This window comes from Lynx rufus, unplaced genomic scaffold (genome assembly GCF_022079265.1).
Source record: "Lynx rufus isolate CCGP_SWC_20201006 ecotype Redwood Valley unplaced genomic scaffold, mLynRuf1.p SCAF_10, whole genome shotgun sequence".
NCBI lineage: Eukaryota > Metazoa > Chordata > Mammalia > Carnivora > Felidae > Lynx > Lynx rufus.
The window spans coordinates 5172457-5198723 of record NW_025814824.1 but is presented as its reverse complement, the minus strand read 5'-3'; the positions used below and the strand labels follow the sequence as shown (position 1 = coordinate 5198723).

The 26267-nt window shown below is 45.7% G+C and overlaps 1 protein-coding gene across 1 annotated transcript in view; it reads right to left on the bottom strand.

Annotated features, from left to right (window-relative positions):
- Nucleotides 1–26267, bottom strand: part of LOC124524907 (contactin-associated protein-like 3) — a 193182-nt gene that overhangs the window by 56046 nt on the left and 110869 nt on the right. The window contains 4 exon segments of the mRNA XM_047097349.1: nucleotides 1454–1573; nucleotides 5430–5536; nucleotides 13689–13860; nucleotides 23350–23496. Of these exon segments, the coding sequence (XP_046953305.1) occupies nucleotides 1454–1573; nucleotides 5430–5536; nucleotides 13689–13860; nucleotides 23350–23496 (546 nt within the window).

The following is a 26267-nucleotide window of genomic DNA, read 5'->3' as shown; positions in this document are numbered from 1 at the left end:
GAAACCTTACTCATCTTGGAATGTGCCAGTTGGGACCATTTTCATCTTTCGAGGGATCTTGAAATTCCTCAGTGTAGAAGGAACTTTGCTTCCAGGATTAACCAGGATAAAAGATAGAAGAATCGTTAACATGTCCTAGACTTCTATGATAATGAAGCACGTGACTGATAAAAGGAGGATGTATTATTGGGATGCCAGCATCTTTGTTTAGTTTTGTCTGTTCTTGGCATTCACTTGAGCCATGATAATGCAAGCAAAACAGAGCAGAAATTGAGTAACTTGAAGGCCTGTTATAACCTCTGGAGCCCAGAATGTCTAGAAAAATCCTCTTGGCTGTTTCGTCACGTACTTGACCGATCACACACGTTCCAGTAAAGGTTAAGTCAATATATTTATCTCCTATGATCACACTGCAATATTTTGGTCAGTATCTAGGAGAAAATGCTTGCCCCAGAGACCCAACCAGCCACACGTACCTCCAGTACAATGCCCGGGGAGCTCTCACATTTTCTTTTCTTTTTAACTTTTTGAAGTTCGTTTATTTTGAGAGAGACAGAGACAGCTTGAGTGGGGGAGGGGCAAAGAGAGAAGGAGAGAGACAATCCCAAGTAAGCTCTGCACTGTCAGCGCAGAGCCCAATGCGGGGCTCGAACTCACAAAACCGCTTAGATCGTGACCTGAGCCAAAACCGAGAGTCGGATGCTTGACCGACCGAGCCACCCCGGCGCCCCGCACGTTTTCTATACCAACCTTGGGGGTAGTTTGTACGCTGGAAGGTAGAGTTGCCCCAATTTGGATCAAATCGGTTGGGTAACCACTGCCCAAATGCTCCGATTTTGTTTTATGTATGAAGTGACAGTAGGTGTAAAAACTGCATCAGGACTTTCATCTACTCACAAACCACCATCATAAATTCACCCACAAACAACTCCTTCCTTACAGAAACTGCAACCCAATCAGGGTGACCTGTGGCCAGAGCGGAGAAACCAAATTATAACCAGGTCATGGTTACCTTAGAACCACGTACGGCTGACTCTTTTCTGACCATTTGTCTCCCGACTGTGCGGGGCCAAATTCTGTCGTTGTTGGAGTACCTGTTATGTCTACACCACTGAAGCAGCAGGGAAAGTTTCTTAAGGAGGGTTGTTTTCTGAGCACAGGGAGAAAAAGTAGCAACTGACACACACACACACAGACACGAGCGTAAAAAAGGCGTTAGGATTTGTATCAACTCTATCATTCACTGGGGTGGGTGCACTGGTCCTTTGAAGAGCTGGTTTATTTATGACCTACCTGTACTGATCCACCATATATAATGGGGTCTCCAGGAAAAATGAAATATGACTTATACAGAGTTGTACACGAACCTGCCACTCAACGAAGTAAAACCTGGTTTTGCGCACAGCAGTCAACTACATGAGCTTAACTGGCGTAATAAAGCTTATCAGCCTACCTGTCATGTTGCAATATACGAGAGCAGGTTCCAGAGGGCCACTTCCATCGGAATCGATATAGTAGAGCCCTGAAGAGTCTCCTCTGTGCTTGTGGGCTTCACAGGACTCCTCGTACAACGCTGAAAAGGACAGGGATCTCAGCCAGGGGCAGCAATAAGATGGGGCCCTCCATGTTGTTAATTACGCGATACTTGCCCCAGTGACACTCATTCTGCGTTGCTCTCGGGGGCATTTTGGCTAGAGGAGTGTTCCCCTGCTCCGATCAGGCAGCATGAATACTCTGAGGCACGGAGCAAAAGATGTTAAGAGGTATCTCTGTGCGGCTCTGAACCCTGCGTGCTCTAGAAACGAGACTCTTTCCAGAGCCATGGTAACTGGACTTACACAGTCTAATTTTATTCTGCCCCATAATATCTAAGCATCTGAAGGGCACTGGCTTCATCTCCCTAAGTGGTCTGTTATTATCTAATAATCACGGCGATTTTTTAAATCGCTCAGTAATTATACTCTCTGTTTACTTAAAACACTCCACACGGGCAACGCATTGTTTTCAAGATGGGTTTTGCAAAGCACCGGCTTTTCTTCGTTCAGCGTTTAAAGTGTATTTTAGAAGGAAATTTCCTTAAGTGCTTTGCCAAGGATTACTCAAGAAAACTGAAATTCAAAGAAAAAAAAAAAAAAAAGCGCGTATACACACGAAACATCTCTTTGTAAGTTCAATGTATCCTGATTCTTAGTTGAATTTTTTATGTGTGCAATAAATGCTTTGCTAGCACATGGCAAGTGATTAACATCTGCAGATAATGGACTTAATTAATATTCAGCCTACGCTTAAATGAGTAATCAGCCGAGCAGTGTCTCCCGTGCACATCAGTCACCGCCTCGAGAGGAAAGACCCTTTGAAAACCTGAAAAGCAGCTAACGGCCACCCGGAAAGAAAGGCATCACTGCTTCTGGCACAGTGTGGACTGGATCTTTAAGCCACCCTAAGGATGAGGTCCGGCATTCAGGAACACAGACTCAGGAAGCGGCTAGCCAAGATCCACCACCGAGAATGATCCCCGAAGGGACAGAGAGGGCAGAGTGGGGGCCCAGAACTGATGCCCTTCTCCACTCACTGGGTTATCTACATTTTAAAACTCGGCCGATTTCAAAGAATGAAGAAAACCCGGAGAGGGGGCGGGGTGGGGCAGAGGGACTGTTTTTCTCCCTTCGCACAGAAGAAGAAGATCAAAGGAATGTTTGCTTGTCCGGGGGATGTTACAAAAGAAAACATTCTTTTATTAAATATGGCCAGGTGTCAAATGGGTCAAATGAGATCGGCCCAAATCAATAGCACGCCATCGACTCTGGTGGCTACAGACACAACATGGAATGCTTTCCCAACAGCGTTGGCTTGCATTTTGCCCACTCATGTTTACGCTTCTATAAATACGTAAACGTGCTTGCAACTGCCCTGGAAAAGTGTCCAGAGGGACACACACAAAGTGACGACAGTGGTTACGTTTGGATCGGGGCTGGACCCGCCTGGGGAATGAGGGTAGAGGAGGAAACACCAGGAAGGCACCTGCGTTAATCGTGCACTTACACCGGAAACTAACGGCCTTATGAACCCTTACTGTGGAACTGGAAATCTCTCCCTTTCATTTTGGTCTACTATTAGAGTATCACAACAAAGTCAATGCGGTTATTAGACCAAATCAAATTACTAAGGCCACAAGTGAAAGACTCCGTATAATACACCTGTTAATTTTCCAATCAGAGTTGTTTGGGATGATGGTTAAATCAGAGTTACCGGCAACACCGTAGCAAATCATTCCTCGGTCATTAACCTTCAGTAGGTATCCGCTCTGTGTAAGACACCTTGCTGGGTGCCATCTGTAGCAGGGGGAGCACTGTACGTAAGAGACCGCCCCCATACTTAGCCGTGACTCTGGACAAGTCACCGAGCCTCAGACATCCCAGATGTCCAGCTCCTTCCAAATAAAGAGGTGCCTTGGAAAATTCTTACTTGGCACCATAAAAGCAAATTCAGGTACAATTGCTCTGGTTGAACTTATGGGGTGTTTAGTGGGGTGAGTCACCGCCCTTTGACTGCAAGAGCCTCCCGGCTCTCTTCTGTGGAACACCCCGGGCCGGAGGCCAAGGCTTCTCGGCCCAACGCTGATGCCTGCTGCTTTGGGGTTCAATTCGCACAGGCTGGAAACTTGACAATCCGTGCTCTGCCTCGGTGAATGTTCACGGCGGGCTGTTTTCTCTAAAGGCCCAGGGCGGGGACACGTGCTAAAAAGAAGGGGCTCAGAAACGTCGGCAGCGATACGCCAAAAAGGAAAAAGTAGAATAAAACCATAAACAACGAAAGCCAAGAGTTAGACAGCAATGAGGATCTCAGGGGCTCTGTGGCAAGCCTCTGGTCGGTAATGAATTTGGGGTCGCTCAAGTTTGGTTGGCTGTGGCCTTCGGAGAATGATTCTTCGGAAAAGAGCCTGGTGTTCAAGACGGAAGACGTGGGGATGGTTCAAGGCGGTCGAGAGCCCCGGCCGGCAGCTGTGGGACCCTGATCGAGGGACCTGACCTCTCTCTTTCCTAAGTGCACAATGTAGAACACTCACCTTCTAGGATGATTCTGAGGATCAAAGGAGTAGAAACATGCAGAGAACTACAGAAAACTAGGATCCCACAGGCACATGGTAAGCTTCCAGTACGTTCACCACCGCCATCATCAAAGAGCATCACGACTGTGAGGGACCTGGACGTTTACCCGGCCTCTGGCTGACTCTAGAAACCCTACCATGTTAACTCTCATCCTGTGCCCTTTCTGCAACCCCCCTCATTAGATTTTATAAATACTGACATTCAGTAACTCGTCCTCTTTACTTCGGCAGACAGGACTGGAGAACTAAAACCGGGTCCGACGCGAGGAACAGAGTAACGTGATCATGCTGTCTAGATTGTTTCTCGTATTGGGGGTTTTTATTACATTTTATTTTCCTATATTTATTTTTCTTTGCCTGCTGCTTTCTTTTTTTTTTTTTCCATCCTATCTGATACTACGTATTTCTGTAAACTGCCTTGACATCACTAGGAAATAAAACGGATTAAAAATAAACCAGGCATGGGGCACCTGGGTGGCTCAGTCGGTTAAGTGTCCGACTTCAGCTCAGGTCCTGATCTCACGGTTCGGGAGTTCGGGCCCCTCGTGGGGCTCCGTGCTGACAGCTCAGAGCCCGGACCCTGCTTCGGATTCTGTGTCTCCCTCTCTCCCTGCCCCTCCCCCACTTGCGCTCTCTCTGTCCCTCTCAAAAATTATCTCACCAACCATGAGTTCATGACATGAACCAAAATCAACAGTCGGACACTTAACTGACTGAGCCACCCAGGCACCCCTAAATATGTATTTTTTGTCAAGAAAGATAAAATATTAAGTCTTACCAGAAAATGTACAGAAAAACCATAAGGGGGGGAATGCTGAGCTCTGTCTGAAACTTGACAATGCTTAAGTTTTGTTTCTTTAATAAATCAGCATTTGACAAAAAAAAATTAATATTCTAAAAATTAAAAAAAAAGAAACCAGACAAAAATTGGTCTCTAAAAACTTGTTTTTGTTGTTACTTCCCAGAACGTGGTTGCACAGACACAGACACATATACACGAAATAATGAAAAGGAAAGAAGGGGGCACCTGGGGGGCTCAGTCGGTTAAGCCTTGGACTCTTGCTTTTGACTCAGGTCAGGATCTCACGGTTTCATGAGTTCAAGCCCGGCATCAGGCTCTGTGCTGAAAGCCTGGAGCCTGCTCGGGATTCTCTGTCTCCCTTTCTCTCTGCCCCTCCCCCACTCATGCTCGCGCGCTCTCTCTCTCTCTCTCTCTAATAAATAAACGTTAAAAAAAAGAAAGAAAGAAAGAAAAGGAAAGGAAAGGAGAACTGCATGGAAATCAGGACAGAAAAGGGAACAGGCAGGGTGTGGGGCTTACGGGAATGGCAGGTCGCGCCCAGGTAGCCAGTGTGCGCACAGTCACAGGAGAAGGTGTCCCAGGACTGGGAACATTCGCCCCCATGTTCACAGTAGCTGGGCAAACACCTACAAGAGAACACAAACAACCGTTACTTCCCACATCCAGTCAGGAGAAAACGTGTATCTTCACCGACACGTTACAGCGAAAGACAATAATGACAGTGGCTTGAAGGGAAAAATTGCAACATGAACAAAAATTGTTAGATCTGTCAAGAAGGTTTCCTAAGGCGATACCCACGACCAACTAAGAAACCCGTTAGATGCTGCCAATTGTCACGTATTTGCGACAGATAAATTTTCTACCCGTTGCATTATCAAAAAATGTGTTTGCTTTTTCACGAATAAGGCAAGATCCATTTCATTACATGACCCGAGATATAAACTGCTAGCAATGGCCACGGGCAGCCACAATTGTTCCCCTCCCTGCTTCCGTGTCCTTGAACTGGGACCTACAGATCCTTCTGCAGAGAGGCATTCCTCTCCACCTTGAATCTGGGTTGGGCATGTGACCAGCTCCGACAGATGGGACATCAGCAAACAGATACAGCAGAGGCTAGAATTTGGGAGATGAAAGACCTACCCCCGGAAAATCATAATACATTGATGACAGAAACCGAAGACAACACAAACAGAAAGACATACTATGCTCATGGATTGGAAGAACCCTGTTCGTACTACCCATGTCCATACTACCCAAAGCAATCTACAGATTGAATGCAATCCCTATGAAAATGCCAATAGTACTTTTCACAGAACCAAAACAAAAAATCCCCAAATTTGTGTGAAACCACAAAAGACCCTGAATAGTCAAAACAATCTTGAGAGAGAAGAACAAAGCTGGAGACATAATTCTCGATTTTAAACTATACTACAGAGTTGCAGTAGTCAAAAGAGTATGGTACTGGCACAAAAACAGACACAAAGATCAATGCAACAGAAATAAGAGTGCAGAAATAAACCCACATGTATATGGTCAATTAATCTATGGCAGAGGAGGTAAGAATATACAGTGTCGAAAAGACAGTCTCTTCGATAAATGTTGGGAAGACTGGACAGCCACACGTGAAAGTATGAAACCGGACCACATTCTTACACTATACATAAAAATGAACTCAAAATGGGTTAAAGACCTAAATTTGTGGCCTGAAATCATAAAACTCGTAGAAGAAAACACAGGCAATAACCTCTTGCACATCAGACTTACTAATATTTTTCCTCAGGCAAGGGAAACAAAAGTAAAAATAAACTACTGGGCCTACATCAAACTAAAACGCTTCTGCACAGAGAAGGAAGCCATCAACAAAACAAAAAGGCAACTTATTGAATGGAAGAGGATATTTGCAAGTGATAGGTCTGAGAAGGGCTTAATAACCAGAATATATAAAGAATTGGTACAACTCAACAACAACAACAACAACAAGTAATTCAATTAAAAAAGGAACACAGAATCTGAATAGACAGGCTTGCAAAGAAGACATCCAGATGCCCAACAGACTCATGAAAAGCTGCTCAACATCACTCATCATCAGGGAAATGCAGATCAAAACCACAGTGAGATACCACCTCAGATCAGTCAGAATGGCTCGTACCAAGCAGACAAGAAATAATAAATGTTTAGAAGAATGTGGTGAAAGGGAGCCCTTGTGCACTGTTGTTGGGAATGTAAATTGGTCCATCAACTATGGAAACGGTCTGGAGGTTCTCCAGGAAAGTGAAAATAGAAATACCATAGGATCCAGTAATGCCACTTCTCAGCATTTACCCAAGGAAAACAAAAACATGAATTTGAAAGGATACATGCACCCCTATGTTGACCGCAGCAGTGTTTATAATATCCAAAATATGGAAGCAACCTAAGTATTCATCCATACATGAGTGGATAAGGAAGATGTCCCATATATACACAATGGTATGTTACTCGACCGTAAAATAAATGATATCTTGCTATTTGATACAACAGGAATGGACCTAGAGAGTATTACGCTAAGTGAAATAAGTCAGAAGGGGAAAGACAAATACCAGATGGTTCCACTTATATGTGGGATCTAAAAAACAAATACGCAAACAAAAAACAATAAAAAAAAAAGAGAACCAGACTCAAATATGAGATGAAAATGGTGGTCGCCAGATGATGGGGGTAGGAGTGGGCAAAATATGTGAGGGGGATTAAGAGGTACAGACTGCCAGTTATAAAACAAACGACAAGGATGAAAAATACAGCATGGAGAACATAGTCAACAGTATTCTAGTAACTTTGCCTGGTAACACATGGTAACTACACTTCTCCTGGTGAGCCCTATAATGTATATTCCTGTTAAATCACTATGATGTACACCTAAAATGTACTACGACAACTGTATTGCAATTAAAAATGTTAAAAATTTTAAAAATTAACTCAAGGGAGACCATAGACATAAATGTAAAATACCAAACTCTTAAACTCCCAGAGGACAACAAAACGGAAAATCTAGCTGATCTTGGGTTTGGTGATGACTTCTCAGATACGGTCTATGAAAGAAAAAAATGTGTAAGTTAGATTTCATTAAAACTTAAAACTTCGCCATCAATGACATTGTTAAGGGAATGAGGCTACACACCACAGGCTAGGAGACAGTCTTGGCGAAACACACACTTGACGCAGGCTTGTTATCCGAAATACAGGGGAAACACTTTTATTTTTTCAGTTTATTTATTTACTTATTTATTTTGAGAGAGGGAGGAGAGAGCACAGGGGAGGGGCAGAGGGAGACAGAGAATCCCCAGCAGAATCCGTGCTGCCAGCGCAGAGCCCGACACGGGGCTCGATCTCGCCAACCGTGAGATCGATCATAACCTGAGCTGAAATCAAGGGTCGGACGCTTCACCGACCGAGCCGCCCAGGAGCCCCTAGGTAAAACTCTTTTAAAACCCAACGGAAGGCACGTGAACCACCAATTAAAAACTGGCTCACAAGATCTGAGCAGATGCCATACAAAAGAAGATATAAAAATGGCAGATACACATATGAAAACATGCTCCACATCGGCAGTCATTAGGAAAGTGCAAACCAAAACCTCAGTGAGATGCCACTTCCCACCCACCAGGATGGCCATCATCAGAAAGGTAGAACAGGTGTTGACAGGAATGAGAAGGATCTGGACCCTTCTACGTCGCTGTTGGGACGATAAAATGGTGCTTTAGAAGTCAATCTGGAAGTTCCTCAGTTAGACGCAGAGTCACCACCGGCAGCGATTTCGCTCCTGGGTACACGCCCAACAGAACTGAAAACACGTGTCCACACGAACACCTGCACGTGAATGTTCTTATCGGCACGACTCGTAATAGCCAAAAAGTAGAAACCACCCAAATGCCCACCAAGTGACGAATGGATAAACCAAATCCGTCACAGCCTTACAAAGGAACAGGATATCACGGCTTTGCCAATGATGTAGAAAAGAAGACCCGCGTCAATTCAAAGGTCGAGGACCTGGGTCTCCACAAGCCACACTGCCTCTCAGTTTAAGCTCTAAATACAGTCACTCAAAAGCCTCACACGTTTGCAGGAGCTACATAACTATTCCCTCTGGAGCTCAAGAAGTCAAAGGGATGAGTAACTCTGGGTTACTTCTACTCTATGAGCAGTGAGCACTGAGCACTCCCTTACTGTTTGAGAGAGAGATGCTGGAAACGAGCCCAATTTCTTGCCAAGGACGCACAGGCACGCTCTCTGCTGGGCCTTCTGCCATTTGCGTGGGGGACACCTGATTCCAGGCCAAGAACCAGAAGGCAGGCTTCCTGGGAAAACAGAAGGGGGTCTCTTCACCTCCAAGGATTACGAGGCAGGTCAGTCGACATCCGGGCCCCTCCCTTCGTGACTGTTGTCCCCGTGTCTTTGGCCCTTTTGGTTCTTCCCTCAATGGCTACAGTTTCCTGGGCCCTCCCACGCCTGAGGTCGGCTTCGTTACCCCAAACCTCCTGCTTTCCTGGCGGGACCCAGCGTGCACAAGGAAGACCAGAGAGAGGTATGAGCCGTAGTAAGAAAACCTTCACGTGTGTGCGTGTGCAGGCACACCAGTGTGTACCTTAACCTGACTCGGATGCCGCGCCACCGCCGAAGATCGGTGGGGACCCGGAAGTCTAGCGCCGGGGCTGTGCTCACACGCAGATGAGGGCGGCGTAGTCTGTACCAAGTTTCTACGGGAAGGGAAGTTATGAAACCTACACACCACGCACGGGCCAGGTTCCTTCCGGTTTCAGGGAAGATGCTGTCCAGAGTTGATGCGCAGGAGGGCAATCAGGATGGGGATAGTACTTAACCTGTAAAACATTGCTAAGAGAACAGACTCGAGCCCGGACGAGAGCCAATTCAGGGAATTCACCGGGGACTTGTCGGGCTGCGGGGGGGAAAGTGGGCACAGCTTTACAACAGGGAAGATGAAGACTAAAGCTGGAAATCTGGGTGGGACAGAAGACACGGATGAAGCGTTCGGTGAGCGGGGAAGCGTCCGGTTCCTGAAAGGTGGAACAGAAGCGGGAGCCTCTTCTCCACGGTGAGTGAAAATGAGATCCCTGCTTGGGGACGGAAGCGTCAGCAGATGTCATGTTTAACGTTCTCCCCAACCTAAGGATTTTGTGCCTCTAGGGTTCTCAAAATATCTTAAGACCTGATAACGAAACCTCTTGACTCTGGGCCTCCCAAGATGGTGCTTCTCCATCACCATCCCATCGAGCGGTGAGGTCACCCTTTATCCAGCTGTCCAGGCCAGAACCTGAGGCCCATCCTGACTCATCCTTCTCCGACACCCGACAGCCCGGCAGCACATCAACTTGTCACGATGTTCCCCAAACATGTACTTGAGCCAGCCCTGTTTTTCTCTTCCCTACTTCGGGCCATCATCCCTTCCCACAGGTAGGCAGCCCCTTCCCCGGCCTCCCACCACACACCCTCTCTCTTCAGCCCACACCCAAATCCTCTCCCCGCCGTGGGCCGTACTGCCTAACTGAAGCCTTCAGAGATGCCTCAGGGAGCCTCAGGTCAACGTCCAGACTTCGGCTTGGCCGCCGGGCCTCTGTGGTGCAGCCCCGCGCAGTGAGGCAGCCCCATCTCTCACCACCCCCTGCTCCCCCTTCTCAGACACCCAACTGGTACAGCAGGCCGTGCTCGAACAGGTAGACTCATGGCTGCACTTTGGGCTTGGGCACAAGGCTGTACCTTCCCTGGATGCGTATGTAGCCTCTCTCACTTGACGGACTTACCCACCTTGCACCCCACTCTAGATGTCCCTCCCTCCTCTCCAAAAGCCCTGCCTCGTCCCGGAGCAAATCAGGGACCCTTCCTCCATGTCTCCACAACCCCCCACAACCTCAACTACTTATCCTCTCTAAGAGAATAAGCCTACTAATTCTCTCCAAGAAACGACGCGTATAGGGCACGATGGTGCGCTTAGCGTCTAGAAGATTAACGCCGGACAGAGGCCAAAGAAGTGGGAAAAGTGGCCCCATCCGTACAATCCAGGCCTAGCGGTGTTCAAGACGGCACTCCCGTGATTCTCAAAAGAAACCTTGACCGGACTGTGAAACCCGAGGTATATGACATGAAATCCTAACGTCCAAACCACAACTGGTGTAAGACACGATCCCTCCTCCCGGCTACCTCCTCCTGGAAACCTTGTTCCAAAGAACCCACCGCTCTCCCTGTGTCACGGGGGCCCCGGGGAAGACAGATCACCAGGTGCACGAGTCCTTGTGTAGCTCAGAAAGGTTTCCTACGTCCCATGAGATTTCAAACATCCTTTCATAACCCTGCGGTATCGTCGGGCCAGGAATGCTGTTACGCATCATGAATTATGAACTCCCATGCCTGACGGATAAAAGTCATAAAATCACTTGCGTTTTAATAATAAATCTCAGCTTTACTGAGCACACTACGACTTGCTCTGGACAGGCAGGGTGTGGGCTGGGCGGGTGGCCGGGCTCAGCAGCGGGCAGCCGGCAAGAGCCTGGGTGTGGACGTTTGCTCTGTCGTGTGTGTACGTGAATCCAATTTGTGGTGCATTGGACACTCAGTTGGTACGTATGGCCGGAAGGGCTAAGGAGAAATGAACATTTTTAGTAGTGGAGAATAAGGACACGTTTTTAGACGTTAAACCGTTAAAAATTGCAATTATCGACTGTACCGGCCAAAGAGTCAACAGCTCTTTTCACACCCATGTACGGAGCTGCCATGAACCTCAATTTGTGCCGAAAGGAGGTAACTTAATATGCCAGATGTCTCCATCCATTCTTGGAACATATTTCTAAAAACCATTTTTGCGTGTGATAAGGAAAATCTTTCTATTTGGTGATATATCATGTATATATACACCTATACATGCACCACACACGCTTTTGGGGGGGCTAAAAGACTTGTATGCACAAAGGGGCAACATGCATTTCTTATGTCAGAGAAATCACTGTGACCACATCATGCTTTGGGAGGGAATTCTCCAGGCACCGATCTAACTTCCCACAGACGAACAGAAGGTGAACCATGCACATGAACATCGGCATTAACGAAATCACGTTCTCACGAGTTAATACTTCACGTACTGGAATTCACGGTTTCCTAACACGTTGCCAAATTGCAACGTAACTCGTAGTTTATCGGACATGACGTGGAATTGCAGTGAGCGCTAAACTTGGAACACATTTGCCATGGGGCACCTAGGTGGCTCAGTCAGTTGAGCGTCTGACTTCGACTCCGCACGGGGCTCTGTGCTGACAGTGCGGAGCCTGCTCGGGATTCTCTTTCTCCTTCTCTCTCTGGCCCTGCACCCCACTCTCACTCATTCTCTCTCTCTCTCAAAAATAAATAAACATCCAAAAAAATATTTTTTTAAAGAACCAGATTTACCGCACAAAGCACTTTGCAAAGTGTGACCTTTGAAGGGGTTGGCCGGGCATGGACGTGCGAGGGTGTCTGGAGCGCGTTTGTTTATTCAGCAGGGATATATGTCACTCCTACTGCAGGAGGCTACACCCAACAGGCACAGAAAAAGATTTAGTCCCTTTTAGCCAATATAACTGAAAGTCCGATAGCATGACTAATGAGACCATTTGAATAAAAGGTGCAATGCTTAGCAATTTTAACACGCTGTTGTTTCAAAGCTCTTCTCTAATTGACTTACATTATATGAGTTTCAGGGGGACAACATGATGATTGGATATTCGTATATCTTGTCCCGTGAAAAGTTTTTTCTTGCGATGAAAGATCTCCTTCCTCTCTTAGCAACTTTCAAAGATACAAAACAGTATTATTAACTCTAGGCATTATGCTGTACCTTACGTCCCCATGAGACTTCTTGTATAACTGGAAGTTTGTGCCTTTTTTTTTGGAGAAAGAGAGCACACACCGCGGGGGAGGGGCGCAGAGAGAGAGAGAGAGAGAGAGGGAGAGAGAGAATCCCCAGCAGGCTCTGTGCTGTTAGCACACAGCCTGACGTGGGGCTCGATCCCACGAACCATGAGATCACGACCTGAGCCAGTAACAAGAATCAGACGCTCAACCGACTGAGCCACCCAGGTGCCCCAGGACCTTTTCACCTCTTTCAGCCACTCCCACTCCCCCACACCGCCACGGGCACCACCAATCTGTTCTCTGTAAAAGCCCTGCTTGTCTCATCTCCCTCAGAGAACCAGTACCATGTTCAGCCTGTGGTAACTGGGTTCTTTCCATTCTTTGTTGTGTTTACATGACCAGAAATCCCCAAAGGCTCAACCTTTCTCCAAGGAACAGTTACTTTTCATTTTCCACGCAGAAAAGGGAAGTGTGGGATGAATCCAGCTGACCACATTGACTTACTGGTCCTCGGTGATTCATGATCTCTGTAGACTATTCTGATCTGTTTTGTGCAGTGGAAAAATTCTTAAAAGTATTTCTACTCATCAGTATTTACGCTCAGTAATTATAGCACCACCAACAGAATTCTGTGACAACTAAGCGGTGTGGGGACAGACACAAGGAAAATTCATGAGAGTGCGTCTTCTAAGAAAATATTATCATTCAAAGGAGCAATTACTCAAAAAGAAAGACTGTCATTTTCTGGTTTTCAACGTAATCACAACTTTTCCATTGGGACTGGATATCAGGAAGAGAGAAGGAGCTAGAAGAAGGCGCTTTTTCTCCGCTGTCCATTTTTTTTTCAATCTACGAGCAAACGACTGAAATCAAGAATGCTAAAGTGACACGGGATGGCTTTACCTGTCTGTGAGGCCGCATGTGTCTATCTGGAGGTCACGGAAACTCCCCAGCGCCCCCTGCTGCACCGTGATGGGATCCACCGCCTTGTGGCCAATGGAGATGAGCCTCAGGCAGCCCCGAAAGCCGCCCAGGGGACCTCCACATCCGGAGCCAGAGACGCCGTCAGGACAGCCTGCGCGAACACGGAGACACACAAAGGAGAAAGTCAACCGTCGTGACCAAAACAGTGCACGGTGTTTCTTAAGTGCAAGTTTGCCGCCTCCTCCTGAGGACGAGGCTTCCTAACTTTTCGGAAGGGCCATACTGATCGCGGAGGGGGTGGCGGGTGGCTGAAAGAACAGAAGCTAGCGGTTTCGGTAAAGCATAGAAATAACAAGCGGAACCAGGCTTACGGGCGTTTGGGCCGAAGGTAGGACGTGCAACCCTACCAGTAGAGTCAAGGCACGTTTAATTTCAGCAAAATTTGATTCCTCTCGTGCAAGCGCACAGAGAAAAATCACTCCTTTTAGCATGATATGAAACTATGTGAACTAAATAAAGGGCATGTGATAACAGAATCAGAGAAAAAACTCACAGGCATAATAGGACCTGCTAAATTTAAGATACTTGAAAAATAATTACATCATGTGAAATTTCTACTCTGTATGTTCATGCGTGCGCACACAGACACAGGCATAAAACAGAGTTTGAGGGGCGCCTGGGTGGCTCAGTCGGTTGAGCGTCCGACTTCAGCTCAGGTCACGATCTCGCGGTCCGTGAGTTCGAGCCCCGCGTCAGGCTCTGGGCTGATGGCTCAGAGCCTGGAGCCTGCTTCCGATTCTGTGTCTCTCTCTCTCTCTCTCTCTGCCCCTCCCCTGTTCATGCTCTGTCTCTCTCTGTCCCAAAAATAAATAAACGTTAAAAAAAAATTTAAAACAGAGTTTGATTACAACTGGTCAGAGAGGGGTGCCTGGGTGGCTCAGTCAGTTAAGCATCTGACTTCGGCTCAGGTCACGATCTTGTGGTTTGTGAGTTTGAGGCCCTCACTGGGTTCTATGTTAATGGCTCAGAGCTTGGAGCCTGCTTCAGAGTCTGTGTCTCCCCTGCTCTCTCTCTGCCCGCCCCCCCCCTTGTGTCCTCTCTCTCTCAGAAATAATAAATGAATAAACTTAAAAAAAAAGAAAAAGAATTATGTATGTGAAACTTCCACTCTGTAAGTGCATATGTGTGCGCACAAGCACAGGCATATTTAAGTTTTTTCAATGTTTATTTATTGAAATAACTCCCAGAGTGTGAGTTGGGGCGGGGGGCGCATAGAGAGAGGGAGACAGAATCCGAAGCAGGCTCCAGGCTCTGAGCCGTCAGCACAGAGCCCAACAGGGGGCTCGAACCCACCAATCGCAAGATCATGACCTGAGCCCAAGTCGGATGCTTAACCGACTGAGCCACCCAGGCACCCCAAGCACAGGCATATTTAAAACCATGTTTGATTTTAACTGTCCAAGGAAATCTAAGAACAACCCATACGTACATTTCTAATTGTTTCTGAATTAGGCAATTTAATCAAATACCTCTTAACAGTAACACACAAAATGAACAAGGATCTCACGATGATATGGCACTGAAAATAATGGAGAAAAATTAGCCTCAGACTACTCCATGAAAAAAAAGAAATGGCCTTTGATGGTTTCCAAGAGTAAGAGTTAAATTTTACAAGTCATGCCGCAGTCACTAATTGGTGCAGTGTAATTACTGTTAAATTAATTAAGCAAGGGGGCCACCAGACAGAGGCGGCTCACCAAAAGCTTTGGTGGCCTCGGAAAGCAAACCGAAGTCTGGGCCTTTAAATGCCCCCGGGTTCTGAAATCAAACCCTAAGGACAGCCCATCACGAACAGCTAGCCAGGCTTTAAACTATAGCCAATCAATAATTTCCTTTCTTTGCTTCCGCACCTTCTCTATAGAAGCCTGTCCCCTGGCTCCTGTCTCTACGGAGCCCCCCTAACCACCTCTGGTTGGCTGTTGCCCAATCTGAATCAATCTTGGCTCAAATAAACCCTTAAAATTTCTGATACGCCTCAGGGTATCTTTTACCATTACAAACCACAATTCCCATACAGTATTTCATTGTATCCCCTTGGGTTTCCCAAGAAGACAATGCTATCAGAGTAATGGTGAGCCAGGTCACGGCTTTGAAATCACAATCAGAGCAAATGGGGTTCAGAACCACCTCCTTCCCCATGTGTGGGGCCACGTGTGGGGCTCTCCCAGCCCCTGCTGAGCTGCCTTCTACAGGCATCGCAGATTTGAGTACTGCAACATGCCTCAGGTATGGGAGGAAAGGAACAGCTCCGGAAAAAAGAGAACAGTCACCGTAAACGCTTTTGTAAAAGGCAACACCTGGAGGAAATCTGCATACAGAGCCTAGTTCCCAAGACACCGCCCAACCCACCACACTTCATTTTTAGGACAGAGGCTGAGGGTCTCCCCCAGAACTGGGGGGGTTGGCCAGTGCCCAGGGATGCAACAAAGTGGTCAGTGGGTGGTCTACCCCCACTTCTCTCCTGGGACGTCCCTGAAGGGCAGAATGCTTCCGAGCCTCCGCGGGACGTCCTGAGGCTCCTGTTGGAACCGCATCCACACCTCAACTTGTCTCTGTTCATCCCAGCTGCTCTCTCAACCTTCCGAGGATTGTTCCCAAGAATTAACCTCACCAAACCCCGGAACACAAATGTGCCAGGCAGAGAGGCGGCTTCCCGGGGAACCCACCTGCAGCGACGTGGGATAAAATCACAAAGTTTTCACCTAACTGAATACTTTATTTCCACAGGCAAACACACGAACGAAGCACAGCATTTTTAAATAATCAATATGGTTTTAAGCCCGAGAAATCGCGCAGTAAATTGCATGCTTTGTGAAAAATTTACCTACTTTATTTATTCTTTCCCTTATATAATTATGTTTCATTCACATCACCTCCAGGGGAATGTTTTCTTTTAACTTATGAGATAGAAGATCTTAATTATTCATCTTTTTAAAAAAATCATTAAAAAAATCATTTTCCAATTATTTAAATATTAAGGATTTTTTTTTTTTTGGTTAATATTTACAGCCTGGGTTTGAGATTATTTTATAAGGCTCTTATTTTTTTTAATGAAAAGGAATCCATAATTTTATAAAGATTTTACTCATTGTACTCCTATGTGTTTCTTTCCTCTCTCTTTGAACTTTTGTCCTGAGGTCACTGGTGTCCTTCCAAAGGGTGGGGGGACAGAACATGGAGCCCCCTCGGTCCCAGTAGCTTGCTGCCTAAGAACTTCCACAAAATGCACTTTTCCTTCAGTGACTGAGGCTTTGATGCTTTGTATTCCTGACAAATACAATCCAAAACCAGCCAAGGCCTGCATCAGGTTCAACTCTGTTGGGCCCAATGCAACCCCATAAGGTAGCCTCGTGGAGACTTTGACCCTTCAAATGTGGTTCGACGTCACAAAGAACTGCTTAACTCTAAAGTTCTTTACCATTTCCTTGCTTTATGCGAAAATACGCACATTTTGGAGTGTAAAAGAATTTCTGAAGGATTATATTTGGAAGAAACCTGGTACATCTTTGTATCTTTACAGGTGACTTCGACTGACAGTGCTTAGGAAGAGGGCATTTGATTACTCCTCTCCAGCCACCGTCCCTTCCTCTGGATCACAAGCCTCAAACTCATCTAAAATACAAAGCAGAATCCGGGGCGCCTGGGCGGCTTAGTCGGTTAAGCGTTCAACTCTGGATTTCGGCTCAGGTCATGATCTCACAGTTCATGGGATCGAGGACTGTGTCTCGCCCTACGCTGACAGTGTGGAGCCTGCCTGGGATTCTCTCTCTCCCTCTCTCCCTGCCCCTCCTGGGCTCATGCTCACACTCTCTCTCTCTCTTTCAAAATAAACAATAAATATGGGCGCCTGGGTGTCTCAGTCAGCGAAGCATCTGACTTCAGCTCAGGTCATGACCTCGCGGTCCGTGAGTTCGAGCCCCGCGTCGGGCTCTGTGCTGACAGCTCAGAGCCTGGAGCCCGCTTCCGAGTCTGTGTCTCCCTCTCTCTCTGCCCCTCCCCACTTGCACTCTGTCTCTCTCTCAAAAATAAATAAATATTAAGGAAATTCAAAAGAAATAATAAACAAATAAAGTAAAATAAAACACAGTGCAGTACCTAACTATTCCCGTAAAGGACAAAACTAAACAGAATCTAGCGGTCACAAGGAAACGTTCTCAAAGTGGAATGTTCCAAAGAAGAAAAGGTCAGACTGCTAAGTGCTTCATTGCTGCAGAGGTCGGGAAACGAGGGGAGCCACGGCCCCAGAGAAGCCCAGGCCGGAAGATGCCCATTCACTCATGCTCAAGACTGCCTGAAATCCTGACGGTAAAAAGGCAGAGGGTCATTCCTCGATGACCTGATTCGAGATGGAAGTCAAAGCGGAGAGGGAGTATTTACTGCTACATTAATGGAACACACCCGTCACTATCCAAGGGGTCGGAAATTTAAGTACCTCTGAGGATGGCAGAGAAATTGTCACTTTATATCACTCACCAGGATGGGTCCTCAGTGAGGCCTCATTACGGTCCTCATTGGTTCCCCGGCCTGTTCACGTTTCACGCAAGGACACTCGAGAGATGCTCAACATGATGTAATAGTCCCCCACTCCGTGGTGCAACCGTGCTATTGAATGGTACACAGATCCCTTGCCAAAGCTCTGTACGATACGCCAGAGCAAAACCATCGTTGGAAGAAAAATTTACAAACAAAGCTCAGACTGAGAAAAGTGAGGGAAGTAAAAAGGGAACCACGGAGTGTTGACAGGACACACGAGAAAGGCTGCTAATTGGCAAGAGGGCACGTCTCGTGGAAAGAAAGCCACAGAGCCCTGGTTTGTGCCGCTGTCCCATCATAATTAAGGAGATCATCTGCTTCATTGGCTAAAGTGTCCTGGCTTGCACAATAAATCATACGGCCACCCTAACTGTAACTGCCAGATGTCCTCGTCTGTCTTTATGGGAAAGCATGTGACTGATCGCACGGTAAATGGGAATTTACAATTGGCCCCTCCATCGGGAGAAACCCAAGGGGAAGAAGAACTGGTTAGGGAGGGTCTCAGCACATGGGGTATTGGTTTCTGTGAAATACAGAGCATGGATTGGATAAAGTGAATTTCCTTGTTAAACATGATGCATATTCTGCTTCTGGTGGAAATTAATGACGAAGATAATTAAATAAATAGACGCTGGCATCAACCATTCTTGGGACTGGATAAAATAACTCTAACATTGACGTCTCGGGGTCTCAAGGTTTCCACTCAAGTTGAACCTGACATGACCCACTTTACCCAGAACAGAGCTGGAAAGTCAAACAGACTGTAGAGACAAGGGGCTCTGAACAAGGGAGTCTTCACCTGTGCATAAAGCTTGTGAATACAGTACATCTACTGAGAACCAAAACTCCATGTTCACTGGTCCCAGACCTCCCTTTCTTGATTTTCCTTGACCGCAAATAATATTCATCTTTTTACTTAGTATCAGTAAATTGGTCTGTTTTGGTTTCATTTGTTTTAGCCTGGTGAGGGCATCGGTGGAGTGTTTTGGATAGTATATATTCTTCCTCCAGGAAAAAAGATGCTGTGATGTTGGTATAACATGCGCAGTTGATTAGGTTAGTTTGAATCATTGCCTGGAATTGTTCTATAGGCCTAAGTTGGGTATTTACAGCTACGTATGTAGAGGTCATTCTGAATTTATACGTTAGTTAGGGATAATGTGCTGTGACTGCAAGATCTTAGACTGTTTTTGCCACTTAGCGCCAAATTATAATCGCGGCCAAAAAACAGGAAAGTGGTAATGAAGAAAAGACATTCTACTCTCTCATGGGATGTTTACACTTTGTAATTCCGCTCATCCACAGGACGCTATTTGTTACGGGAAGCCCTACTAACAAGACAGTTGTTCTGCACATCAACACAATTTTATGAAACTATGTGAGGAAAGGCCTATTATGCTCTTCTCAACACATCGCCTCCAACTCTCCAGGGTCCTTTCATAGACCAGAGGCTGGGTCTCTGTGCAAAACCCATGTGACTAATGCGAACTCACGAGCGTCGATTCGGCGTAATGACTGGAGCCTGTCGCTGGAAACACCACACACGACCTTGTTTCATCAAATCGACTGTGCGTAGTAGGAAAGCTTGGTAGTTTGTGCATAAGGAAAATTTTTAAATCACGGGCAAGATTATTCTTGGCCGCCGGAGGAGGACATTTATAGAATTTTTTATAATAGCAAAAAAAAAAAAAAAACAAACTGGGTACAATCCAACTGTCAATCCATAGTAAAACGGGACAGATTTAGTAAGTAAAACATGGTATGTAATATACATCAAAAGCCACAGAGCGGTAAAAATTAATTAACTTTTACCTATAGACATTCACACAGTGGATCTCAAAAATAAATATAAAAAACAACCACAGCAATAATTAAAAAAAAAAAAAGAACACAGAAGGATGCATACTGTGGTACCCTATTTATGAAGTTAAAAGAAAGGCAGCACACAACACACTTCTTTTAAAGTCCCTACATAGATAACAGGTTTAAAGAAAGGCAATACATTAAAAATTACAAACTTTCAGTTGTCAAATAAATAAGTTATAGGGATAATGTAGAGCATGGTGACTACAGGTAATAATGCTGTATTATGTATTTCAAAGTTGCTAAGAGAGTAGATCTTCCTTTTTTAATTTTTTTTTTAATGTTTTATTTATTTTTTGAGACAGGGAGAGACAGCATGAACAGGGGAGGGTCAGACAGAGGGAGACACAGAATCCTAAGCAGGCTCCAGGCTCAGAGCGGTCAGCACAGAGCCCGACGCGGGGCTCGAACTCACGGACCGCGAGATTGTGACCTGAGCCGAAGTCGGCCACTTAACCGACTGAGCCACCCAGGCGCCCCGAGAGTAGATCTTCAAAGTCCTCATCACAAGAAAAGAATCGTAACTATGTCCGTGGATGGATGTTCACTGGACTTACTGTGGGATCACTTCCCAGTACAGACAAATATCGAGGCATTATGTTGTACATGTGACACGAGTATGATGTCATACATCGGTTTTATCTGAATTTAAAAATCAAAGGGACATTGGGGTGGCTCAGTCGGTTGAGCGTCCGACTTTGGCTCAGGTCATGACCTCATGGTTCGTGAGGTCGAGCCCCGGGTCGGGCTCTGTGCTGGCAGCTCAGAGCCCGGAGCCTCCTTCGGATTCTGTGTCTCCCTCTCTCTCTGCCCCTCCCCGAGTCCTGCTGTCTCTCTCTCTCTCTCTCTCATGAATAAATAAACTTAAAAATTTTTTTTCTCAATTTAAAAATAAAAAAAGCAATACAAAGATTAGTAAAAAGAAATGCAGGGCAATACTTAACTGGGGGGGATGAGAATCTGGAGGAATAAGGGAAGCTTTGAAAGCGTTGTAATGTATGTTCATTTTGTTATTATTATTATTATTTTTTTATTTTTCGAGAGAGAGCATGAGCAGGGGAGGGGGCAGAGGGGGAAAGAGAATCTTAAACAGGCTCCACGCTCAGCACAGAGCCTGACATGGGGCTTGATCGCACGACCCTGGGATCATGACGTGAGCCAAAATCCGGAGTCGGATGCTCAACCAACTGAGTCAGCCAGGTGCCCTGAAAGCATTGTAGTGTTTAACTACATACACTGGGGGGATGAGCCCATAAATATTCGAGAGACATGAGTAGTATTTTAAAATACATACACACGGGGCATCGGGGTGGCTCAGTCGGTTAAGCGTCCGACTTCAGCTCAGGTCGTGATCTCATGGTTCGTGAGTTCGTGCCCCGCGTGGGCTGCGCGCCGACAGAGCAGAGCCTGCTTCGGATTCTCTGTCTCCTTCTCTCTCTGTCCCTCCCCTGCTCGCCCTCGCGTGCACGCTCTCTCTCTCAAAAATGAGCAAGTAAACGTAAAAAAAAATAAAATATATACATGTATTGCGTAGCAACTACTGATTCATACGACATCAACGTGTCTATATCTAGGAAGTTACCTACTCAGGTAACTGCGTTAGCCGTTGGGAACATGTAGAGTGTTCAAATTGCGAAAGAAGGTTCAAACATCAAAGAAGATTCTGTGGTTTTGAAGAGTTTTTTTTTTTTTACTCTTTAATAAAAATAACGAGTATTCTATTTTGTATCGTTAAACAACATAGCAAGGATTTTTCTTCCTATCCCTTTTAGTGTCTCAAACTCCTTTACCTTTTAAGTTATAGCTCCTGGATAAATTCTTTATTTAGTTTTCAAGGAATCTGTTCCTCTGCAGAGCTATAAAATCCATCATAAGCATAAAGGTCTAAAAAACTATCTGGGTCAGAAATGCACCATATTTAGCAAGCCACGAAGGCCAGCAATCCGATCTTTTAATGCTGCTGGCAATACTCCATGTGCACCGTGATGGCCACTTTCGGGGGCTTGAAAGATTAAACACCCTGATTCATGGTTTGTGTGCTTATTGTCAATTCTTAGGGAGGATTTTATACTTTCTTCTTGGGCTATCAAGCTATCTCCACCATGATTCCAAGCTTATTTTAGGAAAAAAAAAAAAAAACAACTATAAAATGCAAAACAGGAATAACATCAAGGCCGGCTTCCAGCCAAGATTAGAAATAAGTCTTACAATTGACAGGTCTAAGCTTCTGGTGGCTCAGGATTTTTCACTTGAATGCCTCAGGAATGGAGATTCATTACCCTCAGAAGCTCCCCCTCCCTGGCTGAAAGGATCCCAGACAGACTCAGTCAAAGGTCTACTGAACACGCAGCAGTCCATGGACGACAGTCCAGGGAGACGGCCTGGTGTCGTGTTGGTAAAGTTCATCGCGAAGTAACGAGTGAATCATCAACAGCGATTAAAGTGTTCTCTTGCTCTGTTGTATATAACGGGACCCTTCTGTATAGACAGCGGGGACAGAATGCTTCCTAACTATGTTGGGAATGTTTCTGCACTTGGTGACGTGCAGATTCTGGTTCAGGAAGTCGAGGATGCTCCATCCAAAGCTCTGATAAACCCTCACGTGATGCTGATGCCGCTGGTTCCCGGATCAAACTTGGGGAACCAGGCTCCTCAGGGAGAAGAGAAGGCTACAGAAAGAATACCCACATGCAGCAATAAAATTGTCACATAAAAACCTGAAGAGAAGGTTGGGAGAGTCACTTGGCATTAGCAAAATTCTCGACAGCAAAGTACTAAAGGTAAGAAACAGGGAACAAGGACCCTCCCAGTTGCCCGCACACAGAATTGCCTGGAGACCTTAAGAAATGTGTTGCCCAGGCTTCAGAACCAGATAAATCAGGATCCCTGGGGACGGGACCAGGCGCTAGCATTTTTGAAGCCTTCCAGGTTACTGCAGGGAAAGCACGTGCCAAATCTAAAGCCAATCTTAGCACAGGTACATTTAAACAAGGCCACACAGGAGATGTGCATTTGAGGCCATAATTTACCGTCTTTGCCGACTCAACATTCTCAGGGACTATCACTGAAAGAGAAAGGTTGTCCTTCAGTATTAGTCTTCATTTAAACCGGTCGGTCACCTTAGAAGGCGGGAGCTGGAAAGACAAAGATGGTTTGACTGCCAACAGAGCCGGTCTTCACTTACCGCCCAAGTAATAGGTGTCCCCGGAATCAATCCGTCCACGCAAGGAATGAGCCACGGAGGCCGCCTCGCCATCCACCATCACACTCAGGTGACTTCCTTTCAATGATAAGGACACCGAATGCCACTGCCCGTCACTTAATCCAGCACCTGGAGGTAAACAAAATGGGGGAAAAGATTTTCCTATAAACCCTACAGATGCCTCCAAACAGAGCAAGTGCTCGAAAACAGCACGATGAAGATCCTGGACCATCTACCAAAGACCACCATGAACTCTCCTGAAGCCTCCCCAGGCTATTTAGCTGGCTGGGCAATGGAGAACCACCACAGAGGACAGCTGGGGCCTCTCGGGGGGACAGGGTGAGGCTTGGGATAGATGTTGGCTTGCCTGGGGGTTGGTTCCAAAGAGGCAATGAGATGATGTGGTATCCTGATCAGGTTTATCCAGGAGGAAGGTGTGGCCCATGCAGTGAGGCTCATCGAGTAAATGTGTGGTTGTGGTGGGTCCTTGCGTCTGACCCTCCACAGTCATGGACTGGCCAGTCTGGTTCTAACAAAAATTATTATGTTTGGTCGGGAATATTTATGCCCTAACGGGTGCACCGCAATGGCTGTGTTTCACGGTCTCATCACGCAATTAAATCAGAAAAGTACAGGGAGAAAAGAAAGAGACCCGAATCAAAGGGGTAAAGAAGAATCAAGAGTGGGCGATCCAGACATTCTGCTTTGGATGCTGTCGTGTTAGTTTCTCCTAGTCCTAGGGCCTTTAGAGAATAACACAACTGACCCTGAGCAACCCTGAAAGCATGAGACCTTTCCAATCACACGGCATAGGGCATACCTCATTCTCCTCTAGCTTGGTCATACTTGAGGATGTAGAGAAGCATAGGCATTTTCCACAATTGTAAGTTACAAAAATAAATTTTTTTTCAGACTTTTTTGTATTAGCATTATCTATAATGATAATTATAGACCATTTAGACTATTTATGGTAGACTATTCAGACAATTATATCATATATATCAATCTAACTTTCTAAAAATATTTAAGTTTTTAAGTATTAATAAAACATGAAATTTCACTGAAATCATTAAATGTAAAGTTAAAAAAGCATTATATTACTGTGTGTGTGTGTGTGTGTGTGTGTGTGTGTGTGTATACTCAATCACTGTATAAAATCAATGTATAAAAACGGAAAAGAAAACTGGTAGGAAATATTCTTAAATATGAACGTTAACTTTTGGAGACGGGAACGGTGTTTGCTTTCATTTTATGTCGTTTTTCCATTTTGTTTTCCCAAATTTGACACAGCACTCTCCAGCTATTGCTGTGTTATTATTCTGAAAAACTAATATTAGTCCCTCCTAAATCAGCCACCGTCTCTCGAATCCGTGAGATGAAGTCTCTATTTTTTTCTTAAAGTGATGGAGTTGGGAATGGTCAAGTGGTCCAGCCAGCGACCAGCGACCAATCACATGTGACTTTACTTTCTCCTACAGACTTACTGGCCAGGTCTTACACTGAATGAAAATCCGATGTTGTGTCACGGAGAAGATAAATCAGTCAACAGTAGGTGTACCAGCACACTCACCAAGACAACGTTTGTTAATTAGCCCCTCCTAGATTATTTTGCCAAAGCAAACAACCCCTAAGCTCAATGAGTAACAATTAAGGGTTTGGTTCTCACTCTGGTCCTGAGCCAGTCAGGTCTCCATCCCCTGTGCCCCCAGTGCCTCTGCATGGAGGACTGGAGCTAATGCATGGCCCCATTTCTGCCTCAGGGCTGAGAACGAAACGGTGCTTGGCAGCATCTTGCCATGGCTTCTGCTCGGATGTGACAGATATCACTTCTGCCCACATTCCATTGGCCAAAATGAGTCATCTGGCCAAATTCCTCCCCTCCAAAATGGTCACGGCAACCCCCACATGCACAGAGATACCTGTTGTGTTGAGGAGGACAGTGAATAATTGGAAATGATTCAGAAATGGTCTTGGGGGCACCTGGGTGACTTAGTCGGGTAAGCGTCTGACTCTTGATCTTGGCTCAGGTCATGATCTCACGGTTGGTGAGTTCGAGCCCCGTGTCAGGCTCTGCACTGAATTCTTTCTCTCACTGTCTCTGCCCCTCTCCAGCTTGCTCTCTCTGTCTCTCTCTCCCAAAATAACTTAAAATAAAAAAAGAAAGAAATTGTCTTGCCCAGGAGGGAACGAGGCCATAAACACCTTTACTCATTTAAAAATAACAAAATGATGACTTCTTGATTTTTTGATGTCATGCCCAAGCATGATGATGAGTCTACTTGACTCTAATCATCTTAGGGAATTGTCCCAATAGATTAACTAATACCTCTTATAAATGATAAAGTCAAAGACTGCTTAACAGCCCTATATATTTGGAAGACAACCTACGAGAATCAGAGTTATTTTATAGCCCGTGGGGATATAAGCCCCAAAGAAAATAGGACCATATTTCCGGTAGAAAGTTAACCAGTCATATTTAACTTAATACCAGATTCCAGCCCGATCAGTCTAATCAACCATACAAATTCATGTCTGTAACATGTTCTTCAATATGTCAATTACCCTTCAATTACAAATTAAAATTAAAATACAGCTTTTTCGTTTTTGCTTGATCTCTCATCAGTGACTTCCACGTGGACCTGAGATCCACTTGTGTGGGAAATATGTTTCTGACATGACCCAGAAGGTCATAGATCCCACTCTAAAAATAGCTGTAACTTTGGGGCTCTTAGGAGGCTCCGTCGGTTAAGGGCCCAACTCTTGATTTCGGCTCAGGTCATGCTATAACAGTTTGTGAGTTTGAGTCAACGCGTCGGGCTCTTCGCTGACAGCGTGGAGCCTGTATGGGATTCTCTCCCTCTCTCTCTGCCCCTTCCCTGCTCACACACTCTCTCTCTCTC